A 13,484-nucleotide genomic window follows, 5' to 3' on the forward strand; every position below is an offset into this window, starting at 1 on the left:
TTCCCATGGCCAATGGTCGTTCCTATAAATTTGTTGAAAGTATAATAAGGAGGGAACAAGATTGATCCATGCAAAACAAGTAAGACTAAAATGTGGAATGGGCGTTCAATTGATGGAAACCCTATCCCATCATGCAAAACTAAAGAATTTAAGTTAGGGAATTTTCTATTTTGGGTTCCATTATACAAGAAAAGTTAAAGTTTACGTTATCTATGAGTTTTGGATTGGTTGCCTTTAGAGTAAAATATAAGAACAACAACATTATGGATGTAAACACATTGTCGAATCACATAAAATTTGTGTATCTTGAGATTGATTACTTATACCTATGATTTTCTTTTAAGTTAATTATGCAACCCAATTAGTATTAAAGTTTCAAGATGATAATTGTATTGATTTCACATGTGAAGTTAGACAAGTTCTACACTTAGGGAAAATTTAGTTTGTGTATGTTGATGCATAACAAGGTGCACAAGACATGGAGAGGAACGAAGCCAACTAGCATTGATGAAGAAAACTAATAGGACATGTAAATTATCACCTTTAGTATAATCCAAATGTGTTTGGATGATTCAATGATGCATGATATGGTTAATGCAAAGACATCTAAAGGTTTGTGGTTGAAATTGGATAGCTTATTAAAGAACAAGAATGTCACCAATAAGTTCTTCATGAAGTGAGTTTAGATGGGACATCTAAAGGTTTGGCTAATGTGTGTACATTGATGTGAAAATAGGCTTTTATATGAGACAAGTGTTTAATTCATGAACTACTTGCACAAAATAATATTAAAATGTAGTTTGTATTATAAGATTGAAGTATTTGTATATACAATAAGAATAATTTTGTATACAAATAATGATATATTATTATGCGAGTGAATGATTTTGAATTAAAGATAAATTAATATTTAATCATATAGTGTTGTATAATTATTTGTACTTAAATTTATACACTTTATTTATATATATAGTTTTATTGATATTACAAACTGTTTCATTCGGAGATGTTTGGTTGGTTACTCATAAACTTATCTTTTATTAATAATATTGCTTTGTTTACTTTATTTGTTAATAAAAAATTTGATAGTATTTTATTATTAAAAGAACGTGACAAATAATATATGAAATAAACCGATTATTACCTCTACTTTATCTATTAAAAGATTGACAAAGTATTTTTACTTTTGTTGTAATTTTATCTTTATTAATTTTCAAATATGGGAGGCCACTGAATTATTTAACGCATTCCCACAACAAACATGACTATGTAGTGAAAAATCTATCGTATATTTAGCACTCCCCTTTGGATTTTTACTACTTACAGATAATTATATTAAGAATGCTAAAGAAAAACTCAATTAGATAAAAACCAAAGCAAATGAACGTAATTATTTAATGTCTTATAAAGTGGGATTGGATGTGTTTAAAGTTGCCTCATTAAAACTTATTAAGAAAATTTAGTGAGACAAAACCTAGTGAAAGGAAAAAGAGTATAATGCACATTTTGTCCAATATGTATTAAACTTAAAAAATTTGCTTCTTCTGATAAATAATCTCCCTCTTTGTAGTGAGACTAATTTGGTTGTTTGTTGAGTCGCTGCATACCAATGTTTAACTTTTCAAATGTTAATGTTAGTAATCTCTTAGTGAACACTCTGCAAGATTCTCACTAGATCGTATTTATTTGATATCAATCTTTCAGCTCTGTTGAAACTCATGAGTGTAAAAGAACTTTAATGAAATATGTTTGGTTATATCTTCTTTAATGTATCCACCTCTAATTTGGGTAATACATGTTGCATTGTCTTTATACAATATGAAAGAAATGTTTGTTGTATAAGGAAGAAATGTTTGTTATATAAGGAAGACTACATGTATTCTAGATATGATGGATGATAGATCGTAATCATATGCATTCTCAACTGGCTTTATAAAGAGCTAGAATCTCTGAATGTTTTGAAGACATTACAACCAAAATCTATTTGATAGAGGGCCAGAATATTGTTGTGTCATTATAAGTAAAAACATATCTAGTTTGTGAGCAGGCCTTGTGAGGGTAAAAAAGATAACTAATATTTACTTATTGAACCAAACTAGGATTTTTAGAGGATTTGACAAAATAAAATAACCTTAAATCAATAATCTTACATAAATAACAAAATATATGTTTGATTCCTTTCGAGTGACGACGGGTTGGTGCAGAGTTAAATCAAACTGATAAATTGACTAGGAAGGGTATATCATTTCTACTATATTGGGCCAAATATAATAAACTCTAATGGCATTAAGATACGGTACTCAAGATCGAATATCTTTTCATTTTTTTCTTTAGGACAAAATAGGTTTGTTTTTGGATCGAGAGACCAAACAACCATTGAGGTGCTCAAAAGATAAGTCTTATCCATATTAACGTGTTTTAATAATTTTTCTATATATGTTGATTGATGGATAAATATTTCATTTGAATTGTGTTTGATCTATAGGCTGAGACAATATTTTGCTTTTCTCAAATCCTTTATCTCAAATTTTTTTTTTCAGATATTCAACAGTTTTTTAGAGCTCTTCAAGAGTCTCAATTAAATTCATGTTATTAACATAAATTACAATAATGACAAATCCTAATTTTGACTTTTTGATAAAGATATATGGGCATATAGGGTCATTCACATAACCTTATTTTTTCAAATATTCACTGAGGTGATTGTACCATATCCTTTTGAATTGTTTTAATCTGTACAATAATATTTATAATTTAATTGAGTACGTGCCTCTTGAATTGACCCTTTTTACTTTGGACAATTTAAATCCTTCAAAGTGTTTTATATGAATTTTAATATCCAAGTTTTCATACAGATAAACAGTAACTAAATCTATTATACGCATATCCAGTCCTTTAAAAAATGTTAAACTAATTAAACATTAAAATGTGATTATATCCATAATAGGTGTATATGTTTTATCAAAGTTTATATTTGACCTTTGCGAAAAACCTTAGGCTACAAGCCTGACTTTATCTAGCAATCTCATTTTTTCTTACAAATATTCATTTATATCCAACTAGTTGTTTGTCTTTAGGTGTTGGAATTACAAACCCAAACACTTGATGTTTTGCTAGAAAAGCTAATTCTGCTTAAATTGCTTCTTCCTATTTAGGTCACTTATGTGTTTTCTGTACTCAGTCACAGTACATGGTTCAAAATCATCATTATTCATAATTTTAGTAGCTATTGCAAATGAGAATATATCATCAATGTTAATCATTTCACAGTTCCCCATCTTTCGTGTATAAGCACAATTTAAAGATATTTTAGTATTCTTATTTTCTAGTTTTTTAGAATTTTGTACCACTTCAATGGTTTGCACCATTTTAGGGACTTAGTCTCTTCACAAACCATAACCTCTTCTGGAGAAAGAGTAAAGAATATGAATTTTTCATTCATTTTAGGATCATCATGATTGAATTTGTTTGATTATTTGCCTTTTTTTCGAGGAACAATGTCCTTCAATCCAACATGTCTACCACACTTCTAACATGTAATAGATTGATTAGTTGTAACTTGAGTAGATTGTTCAGCAGTCTCATCAATTCTTGCTAGTGCATTGGTAGTTGATAAGTGTGATCTTATCACTTTTGTTGTATCTATGAATGTATCAGACATTTGGTTAATAATAATTTATAATCATACTATCCGTTGCACTTCAGTTTCATTTTGAGATGCGCAAGGATCTAAATGAGACACGGTAGGTATGTACCATGTAAGTTCATGTCTAACTTCAAGAGGCGTTGTCTTTTCCCCTGAAAGTGGGAATATCGTCTCATTAAAGTGATAATCTGTAAATCAGGCAATAAAATGATCACATGTTAGTAGTTTCAAATATCTGATAATGGATGATGAATTATATCTAACATAAATTCTCAAATAACATTCTGGTCTCATTTTTGTGCGTTGAGGAGACACAATAAAGACATATACAACGTAACCAAATATCCTTAAATGAGATATATCAGGTTGTTGACTAAAAACTAATTTGTAGGGGAGAATATTAATGATAAGAAAAAGGTCGCAAGTGAATCAAAACTACAACATATAATATAGCATGTTCTCACATAGAAGTTGGTAAATGAGTTTTTAATAATAAAGTACGTGCAATTACTTGGAGTCGTTTGATAAGAGACTTAGTTAATCTATTATGAGTGTGAAAATACGGGACTAGATGTTCAACATTAATCTCTATAGACATGCAATACTCATCAAATGTCTTGAATGTAAATTCACTAACATTATCTAGCTATATTGACTTAATCGAATAATCTGTGAAATGTGTTTTTAATTTGATAATTTGTGTTAACATTTTAAAAGATGCAACGTTTTGAGTTGACAATAAACAAATATGAGATCATCATATAAATGCATAAGTTAAGACTATAAAATAACGAAATGATCCACTTGGTAAATAAATGGGTTCATATATGTCCCATAGAATCCTTTATATGAATGATAAAGATTCAACTCTAATTTTGGAGGGAGATAGTTTAATTACCAATTTGCCTTATAAACAGGGGGTGCAAAATTTTTCACTAAACAATAAAATCTTATGATTCTTTAATGTATGTCTATGTGATTTTTCAATAATCCTATGCATAATTGTAAATCTTGGGTGACTTAAATAATCATGCCAAAGCATAAAGACTTTTAGATTAGAGAACTTTTGTTCGATAATACGTAGATTCAATTGTTTTATGATTGTATAATACAATTCAGACAATAAAGCAAACAATTTTTCTAGTATAAGCCTTTTTTTGGAGGTAATATTAGTTATACAAATAAATTCTGCACTGTTTTCACTTATAGTTTCAATGTGATAATCATTATTTCTTATATCTTTAAAACTAAGTAGATTTCTTATAGATTTACTTGAATATAATATATCATTGATGCTTAATTTAGTCTCATTTTTTAACAAAATTATGGCTTTTTTGAAGCCTTCAATTAGGTTTATTGATTTTGATATATTATTTACTTTAGGTTCAACCGGTGCTAAAATTAAAAAAAAATTCTTTTTCTTTGAGAATTATATGCATTGTTACACTATCCACTAAACAAATGTATCTATCATCAACTTTTGAAGTTACCGTTTCAATTTTGGAGTCTATATCATTTCATTTTAAAAATTTTATTAGTCATAACATATACAAAATAGTAAAAGGAAAGAGAATATAATAATAAAACACAAAATAATATTCATAACTCTGAAATAATTATATATGATAGATTTTAATTATAAAAAATCATAGGCATTCATGTCATTACTCAATCGACCTATATTTTATTATTGACAAAAGTCTTAAGACTTCAAAATTCATTAGATCAATAAGATTTAAATCATTAATAAATTTAATTTTCATGGATGTTTAATATAAACCCACCCAATGTTTGTGTTTGCTATAGGTACATAATCAATGATATTTATGACCACGTCTATTATTTTGTGGTTTACTCTGCATTATTCTTTATTTTATTTTAGTTTTAGTCCATTTCTGGTGGTATGACAGAGATTTTATATTATAACCATCTTTAGATAAAAAATTATTTCATCTATGACCTTACTCACATATGTGATAATTACTTTTGATAGTTGCGTTCACTTCAGGGAACGATATAGTGCTTGTGGAGAGATTTTGATGGTTTTCATTAACAGGAAAAATTAACTCAGAATTTTTTTCCCTAACATTGTTATTATATGAGCATATTATAAAAAATAATAAAAGGTAGAGAATATTTTCTCTTCCACATTAGCTTAGTCTAAAAAAGATTATGAATATAATAGAGTTGTATTAAATTACAAAGCCATTGAGATTATCATTAAATCGGATGTTCAAATTTATTTTTCAAAATTTTCCATGAATTTAATGGATCTATTATTATATCAAAATATTCAGCTTGCTATCTTTCGGGATATGATGTCGGTAAAATAGCGGCGTCGGATTTGTCCTTCTAGATCACTTTATTCAATCACTTTTTCAAGGCTCATAAATTTTAGGTAAAAAATTGTGTAGAAAACTCATTTAATATTATTCATTCAATTTTAGGAACTTCAGGTTTAAATATTGTCATATTTATAAAATTTCTGATTTTTAAGAATCAATCTTTGAAATTTTAAGTTCAGATATTATCCTATATTTATAAAACATTTGATTTTGTAAAAAAATATTATGCTTAATTTTTGAAACTTCAAGTTCATATATTATCTTATATTTTCAAAACTTCTAGCTTTGTAATTAGTATCCATAATATTATAATATGTACACTTTAATTCTGATTCTATTTTGAACTTCAAGTCTATATTTTTTACAATTTATGCAAATTTCAGATTAAAAATGTGATATAATTATGAAATAAATACTTTAATGAAACTTGAGAATTCAGGCTCATATATATATATATATATATATATATATATATCTCACGATTTTATAAACTTCAGGTTACAAATCGGATACAATTACTATAATATAAATACATATTCAAATAATATTTAGGACTTTTGCTTTAGATTCATGATTTTATAAACCTTGAGATACAAATGATATTCAGGACTTCAAGTCCAAATTCATGATTTTGTAAACTACAAATTACAAATGATATTCAAGACTACGGGTCCATATTCATGATTTTGTAAATTTCGGGTTACAAATGATATTCAATACTTCAGGTCTAAGTTCATGATTTTATAAACTTCGGGTTATAAATGATATTTAGGACTATAGATCTAGGTTTATGACTTTTGTAAACTTCAAGTTATAAATAATATTCAGGATTTTGACTCCTAGTTCATAATTTTGTAAACTTTAGGTTATAAATATGATACAATTACAAGTGAAAAAATTAAATAAAAGAATAGTAAAAATTAAAATATTTATAATTTGTATTATAAATAAAATAATATTATAACTGAGATATTTGTATTTACAATATATAAATAAAATAATAATATAATTAAAAAATAACTAATATTGAAATAAATCTAAACTGGTTGTGCTGATAAGTATTATAAAATTTATATAATAAAAAAGAGAGCGGAAAGAAAAATGAAGGAAAGATAAAAGGCCGAAGACGAATTAATGATCAATGTATGCATAACACTTACAAATTAAGAGAGGAGGAGATATTTATACTAGTTTGGCCGCCTCCAGTTCATGACATAAAACAATTTTCCAAGGCCATTTAATGCAGGCCACCCAAAAGTCAATATCGTCTGCCCAAATGGCCCATTTCTGTGCAGGTGGGAAAATTATATTCACATGTGAGAAGTCACCAAATCATTTAATGCATTTCCACGTTAAGCATGGCTAAGCGTTCGAAAAGGGATATTTATTAACGTAAACAGTAATTTTTTAAGAATAAATTTATAATGATTTTATTTATTTAAACAAATTTAAATTTGTTTTTAATAATATATGTATCGGTTAATTATATTACTCCCTCAATTAATTATATCAAAATATTTTTTTCGAATAATCTATTAACATTCTATAATTCAAGAATTTAAAAACTTATTCGAAATTATTAATTTTTGTTATAATATTGATCGAAACGAAAAGATTAACATAAATATGAAAAATGGTGTGAGAGTGTATGCATGTATAAGGATGTGTATGAGTGCATATGGATACATAAAGACATATATAAATGTGTAGAGTGCGTAAAATACATAAAAATACATAAAGATGTATGGATGTGCAAGAACACACGTATCCACATGCACTCATTATATATATGCATGGTGCACTCTTTTTCGCACCTCTGTTATATATATATAAATAATATAATATTTAAAAATATATATATATATATATATATATATATATATATATATATATATATATATATATATATATATAAATAACAATATGATATATATATTTAAAAATTATTATTATTTATATATTATATTAAATATTATATTATATAACTAATGTATCTTAGGTATCTTTTACTTATTCTATGTATTTTTTACGTAATTTATATATCACCAGTTCATATTTATTATTCTCTTTACTGATGCTTATATTTTTGTTTATATTTTTATTTAAACAAAAATTTATTAATTTTTAAATATATTTTAAATTCTTGAAATATGAGCGATTAAATCATCAAATTAGAATTTATTAAATCTTTAAATAAAATTATACTTAATTTAATATAATTAACCAAGAATGACGTAAATAGATCAAAGGGTACTCTTAGAATTAAATTTAACTTTGTGTATAAAAATAAAATTATTATATATTTATGTAAAAGAATTTAAATAAAAAAACTATTATGGATTTTAATTAATATTCCGTGGAAAATCCACCGCATATTTAACAGATTACGTAGTTATCTTGCAGATTTTTTATTCTTTAATAGCGAGGTCTAAATTTTTTATACGTCTCTGTATACATGTTGCGATGTTTTCAACTTGGGAACTGGAATAGAAACCTCGGCTTTCGAGATGGTTGCAGCATTTGACAAGGCCGCTGGCAAGGTGTTTTCTCAAATCTTATTTGCTTAAGCTACAGTCGAACCATAAATGACGCTTCAGTCTTCTAATATTCTGTTTTGTAGAATTTTAGTAAGCCTTTCTAAAAAATGGACTCCGATTCCTTGAATCAATTAGTCAAACGAATCAGAGGAGGAACTTCATCACCAAAGAAGATGGATGAGAAGCTATAGTCAGTTGGAGAGAAACTTCATCATCGAAAGAAGAAGAAAAAAAAAACCCTATAATAAAAATGCATATTTTTAAAGTTTAACTATAAAAAATTATTAATTTTCTTAATTAAAGATTAAAAATAATATAAATTTTTAGATTTTTAAAATTTAATAATAAAATAATAATTTTATTTTTATCTCTCACAAAATTAACTCATAAATGAATATTTAAAATTTTAAATTATTATCAATATATTTTTAAGATTACACTAAAACTTAGGTTGTTTATAGTCCTTTGGCCCGAAAAAAATTGACTCTGTTAAATAGGTTTATCCATAATTTGACGCCTTTAATGATACTCTTAACTTTGAGAAAAAGTCCTAAATTGTTCACTAAAGAACATTTATCTGCTGGTTTTCAAATCTAAAAAAATCTCCCATGACAAATGCTATCTTTTTACTTTCCTGTATTGACTGTTTTACGTATTTAAAACTTCATTATTCATTTCCTTTAGAAACAGTGTCAGAAGCAATTGATATTGGATTCTTCAAAGTGATATAGGCCTTCTTGTAATTAGGTTTAACAACCAATCGACCATTTCTTCTTTTCTTCTTCCCCTGCATATTGAGTGTCCGTACCTTTTTAACTTCAAAACGGTAAGTTGATTCCAGACACGTCTTGATATCAACCTGTTTCATGTATTAGAAGATACAAGAGGAAGGAACTGAGAAGAACACCATACAGAATTGTACAAAGAAAACCTCTTCAGTTTCTGATAAAATACCTTTGAAACAGATGAGATTGTTTTAAAAGCAATTTCTTTGACATTGTCAATTGAAGACGACATGAGAAGCTGCATAGGAAGATCAAGAAGCCCGTTTCCCATTTTTCTTATTTGATTAACCTCTGCAAACAACCAACTCCTCTTTTGTTACAGGATGAACTTTAGAGTGGGGAAGGGAAAGGAAATAAGAAAAAGCCTTTTTAATTTCCTGAAGATAAAAAACAACTAAACTTTTAATTAAGATTCATATAAATTACAGACATACCAGACATAATCATCCCAATAAAGTCAATCCTGCTATACAAAGGAAAATAATCCTAAGAAACAATTTTTTCCAGGTTTAATGCTTTCAATATTATAACTGAATAACTAGGATTCAAGGACAAGATTAAGGGTTTACGAAGGAATTTGATGTTTCCAAACATTCAAGCCAGAGGATGGAAAAAGCAGCAAAATTTAGTGATTAGCAAAAAGCAGAAAGTGGAAAATGTAGAATCTAGACAATATCATCCTTAATATATAGCTCCAAAGCAGCTATGTTCGATTCTAAACTCAATCAATCAAACACACAATGATCATTATCATTCTGGCTGATGATCACTGGAAGCTAAAAGTAAACTTGAATAAAGGTGTTGTATGGGATTCATTCTTACAAGAAAATAGAACTAAAGTTTCAGTCTTGATATGTCCAAGTCACTTCTACAATTTAATCAATCATATTTCTCCTAATTTGAATTCCTAAAAATATTAGAACATATATCCACCAATAGGAGATGCCTAAGAAGATGACTTTGAAACAATAAACAAGGAGTTGAAAATATGAACATCAAAGCTGATTTCAAAATGCATGAAGGAACAACCATGAGGTTTTTTTTTTTTTTTGTCTGTTGAATGATATTAACTAGTTGTGGTCATTCACAAAATTAAACAAATAATGCACATAAAAAAATTATATGCAGGTATATTCAGCATAAATGTCAACTCTTAGTAAGATGCAATATGCACCATCTCCCACTCTGCATTCTAGACGCTTAGGTTGATTATGTTTCCTAAGCAAGAAATTAAAAGGAAAGCAACCCCACAATATTGAAAATTAACAAAGACCTTCAGTTCTAAGCAACATTTATTTAGAAGCCCTACAATGGGTTCAAAACTATCATACACCTTATTTCAAAATAACATTCAATATTAAATAACAGTCATTAAAAAAGAGAGAGAGAGAGAGACAGAGACAGAGACAAAAGCTACCCAATCTTCCTAATTCCACATTAAAGAAAAAGGGCATCCGATTAATACTAATAAATTTTTTTATGTGAAATTTTGACAGCTTGTAAATAAAATAAGCTAGCAATTTTCCATTTCATGCTAAATTTGAAAAATTAGAAACTCATCATCAAAACTTATGAGAATGCAAGCTTCATCAGGTTAACTCAACTATTAATGAAAATGCAGTTATCAAATGAACACCAAACTTATCCTAGAATCATGCCCTATAATTGTAAAAAGAATATACTCCTACCATATCAAGGCATAATGAAAGACAACAAATACTCTCAAGTCACAAAAAAATACAAACAATATGGAAACTGTATGTAAATTATAGAATAATCTAAGTATACCATTAAAAGAAATCTGTAAAAAAAGAATTACTTTATATTAAGGGAGACTTTTTTTGTACCGTTCTTACATAGAAGTGCTACTATATCTAAACTACAATCTTATTCACTAGAAAATTCAATATTTATTCCATATGATCAAGAACTTAACCATGAAGATAATTCAAAGATATCATAATATATAATACCTTGATTTTGATTTCACAATATTCCATGAATTTAAACGGCTTAACTAAATATGCTAAAATAATGAATCGAATTATTTTCTAACAATACCAAATTACCATCAAATGATAAGAAATGGAAAAATATCGATAACAACTAGCTAAATTTTCCCAAAATTTTAAGAAAGAACACAATCCTATTTGGTTGCCAAGAACGTTGATCACATTTCAAACCCAAAAAAAACAATACTGGTTAATCAATCAAAAGTTTAAGTTCTTCTGTTTTTGATAATTACATGATTATAAGACAGCAAGAAGTATCAAATTAGAATTCATATTTCCTGGCAATTAATTAAAAAAAAGAAAAGAAATGAAGGCAAAATTAAGAGAGCCAATATGATTTAATCAAGCGAAGAATTTAACAAATAAGAGATTAAAAACAATAATGATAATTTCATAATTTACAGTATAGAGTTTCCATTCCATTACTACGAGAGAGAAAGTAGTAAAAGTAAACATGGAGAAAGCGTGAGAAAGAGTTACCCCTTAGATAGCAACTTTGTGGTGGGGATAGGGCAAGATCTGAGTTGAAAGAGGGTTTGGAGCAAAACTCAACTTATATATTCTTGTTTAAGGCCCAATTGCATTAAAAATTGTGTCTTCTAGAGCCCCATTTTGATCTCCCTATTAATCCTATGTGGACATAGCAATGGGTTGGGTCGGCTCTGACTCGGCCCATGGGACTTATAGACCAGATTAGACCCAAGACCCATACAATAATGGACCTTTGGACCGGATCAATCTATATATTTTTGAAAGCCCAAAACCTAACCCTATATTAAATTGACCGGGCTAGCTTATTTAAATAATTTTTTTAAAAATTTTTATTAAAATTTTTAAATACAAATTATTTTTTAATTATTAAATTGAGAATAACACCTCAAACGTTTTATTTATAATCTCTCATTTGTGGTGAAAAAATATAGTGATTACATGATGAAAAATATTATAAATTTATAATATAGTATAAATAAATTGATTTATATACTATATAAATTACAAACATAAATAAATATATATAGTATATCATTTATCTACTCATTTTTAACATTCAAATCTCTGAATTCTTTTGATATTTGATTCATTTATAATATTTTTAACGATAAAATTGAAATGAAAATAAAATTATAAATACAAAGAATTATTATTTGTGAATTTAGATAATTTTTAAAAGAGAGTTGATGAGAGAAAATAAAATTAAAAATATAATAAAAGAATTGAGATTGAGAAAAATTGAAATTGATGAAAGAGTTGAATTGATTTATATGGAGAAAAATAAATAAAATAAAAAATAAAAAAAAGACTAAAGGCTTCTGCCTGTGTTGTCACAAAGGCAAAAGCGTGGCTTCTGCTTTGGCAGAAGGGCAGAAGCCCTTGTATCGTCTGCCTTTTTGTTTTTTTTAATTTTTATTTTTTAAAATAGTAATAGATTGAACGGGCTTAATTCATCGATTTAATATTAATGTTCATGGTCTAATCCGAAGGCCCATGGGTTAGGTTTGGTATACTATAATATCGAATCGGGTCTTATTAGTTTGGACTTTAAATTCATGCTTTAAACTGAATTCCCATTTGACATGTCTAATCGTATGTGTTGTTTTTTTTGATTAATTGACATAATTCAAGAGTCTTAACGTTTCAATGAATTATGGTGAAAAATAATATTTTATGTATAATTTTATTTATAAATAATGATATATTATTATATAATTAAAAATTAAAAATTAAAAATAAAATAATATTTAATCTTATAATAATATATTATTATTTATATATAAAAATTGCGCATATAATATTATTATAAGGTGAAATACAATTAATTCGTTCACCATAATGGGCAAACCGGAGTGCCTTGTATTATCACACTGAACCGTGAAATACCAGTTGATTTCAGGTTTTCCTGGATTTGTTTTTACTAAGAAGCATACCTTTTCTTATGTAAAAAGAAACATTTAAAATTTAAATTTCACATTCGTATTCCATCTTTTTACATACAAAGTCGTCCAATGACCAAATATTTTACTGCTACAGAAAATATGTTTCAGCATGGCATTCATGAATCAAATTTTTAATATAATTTTGCAACTTCTTGTCATAATCAATGCCCTGCTCACTGGAATTCAGTGTTTGAACCACACTTGCACAATTTATACAATTTCTGC

General features: G+C 27.0%; 1 protein-coding gene across 1 annotated transcript; it reads right to left on the minus strand.

Annotated features, from left to right (window-relative positions):
* Positions 1-9,137: 9,137 nt before the first annotated feature.
* On the minus strand, positions 9,138-11,831 carry LOC123214770 (50S ribosomal protein L23-like). Its single transcript, XM_044634749.1, has 4 exons — positions 11,806-11,831; positions 9,748-9,776; positions 9,483-9,604; positions 9,138-9,387 (listed from the first exon to the last, which is right to left on the minus strand). Exons 2-4 carry the CDS (start codon positions 9,758-9,760, stop codon positions 9,196-9,198), a joined length of 327 nt encoding a protein of 108 aa, XP_044490684.1. The 5' UTR covers positions 9,761-9,776; positions 11,806-11,831; the 3' UTR covers positions 9,138-9,195.
* Positions 11,832-13,484: the final 1,653 nt, after the last annotated feature.

Source organism: Mangifera indica, chromosome 4, assembly GCF_011075055.1.
Source record: "Mangifera indica cultivar Alphonso chromosome 4, CATAS_Mindica_2.1, whole genome shotgun sequence".
NCBI classification, from domain to species: Eukaryota; Viridiplantae; Streptophyta; class Magnoliopsida; order Sapindales; family Anacardiaceae; genus Mangifera; species Mangifera indica.

Excerpts from the sequence above, each read along its gene's own strand:
- LOC123214770 (XM_044634749.1), bottom strand. Across the intron at positions 9,388-9,482 it reads CAATCTCATCTGTTTCAAAG|GTTGATATCAAGACGTGTCT; the intron begins GTATTTTATCAG and ends TACATGAAACAG.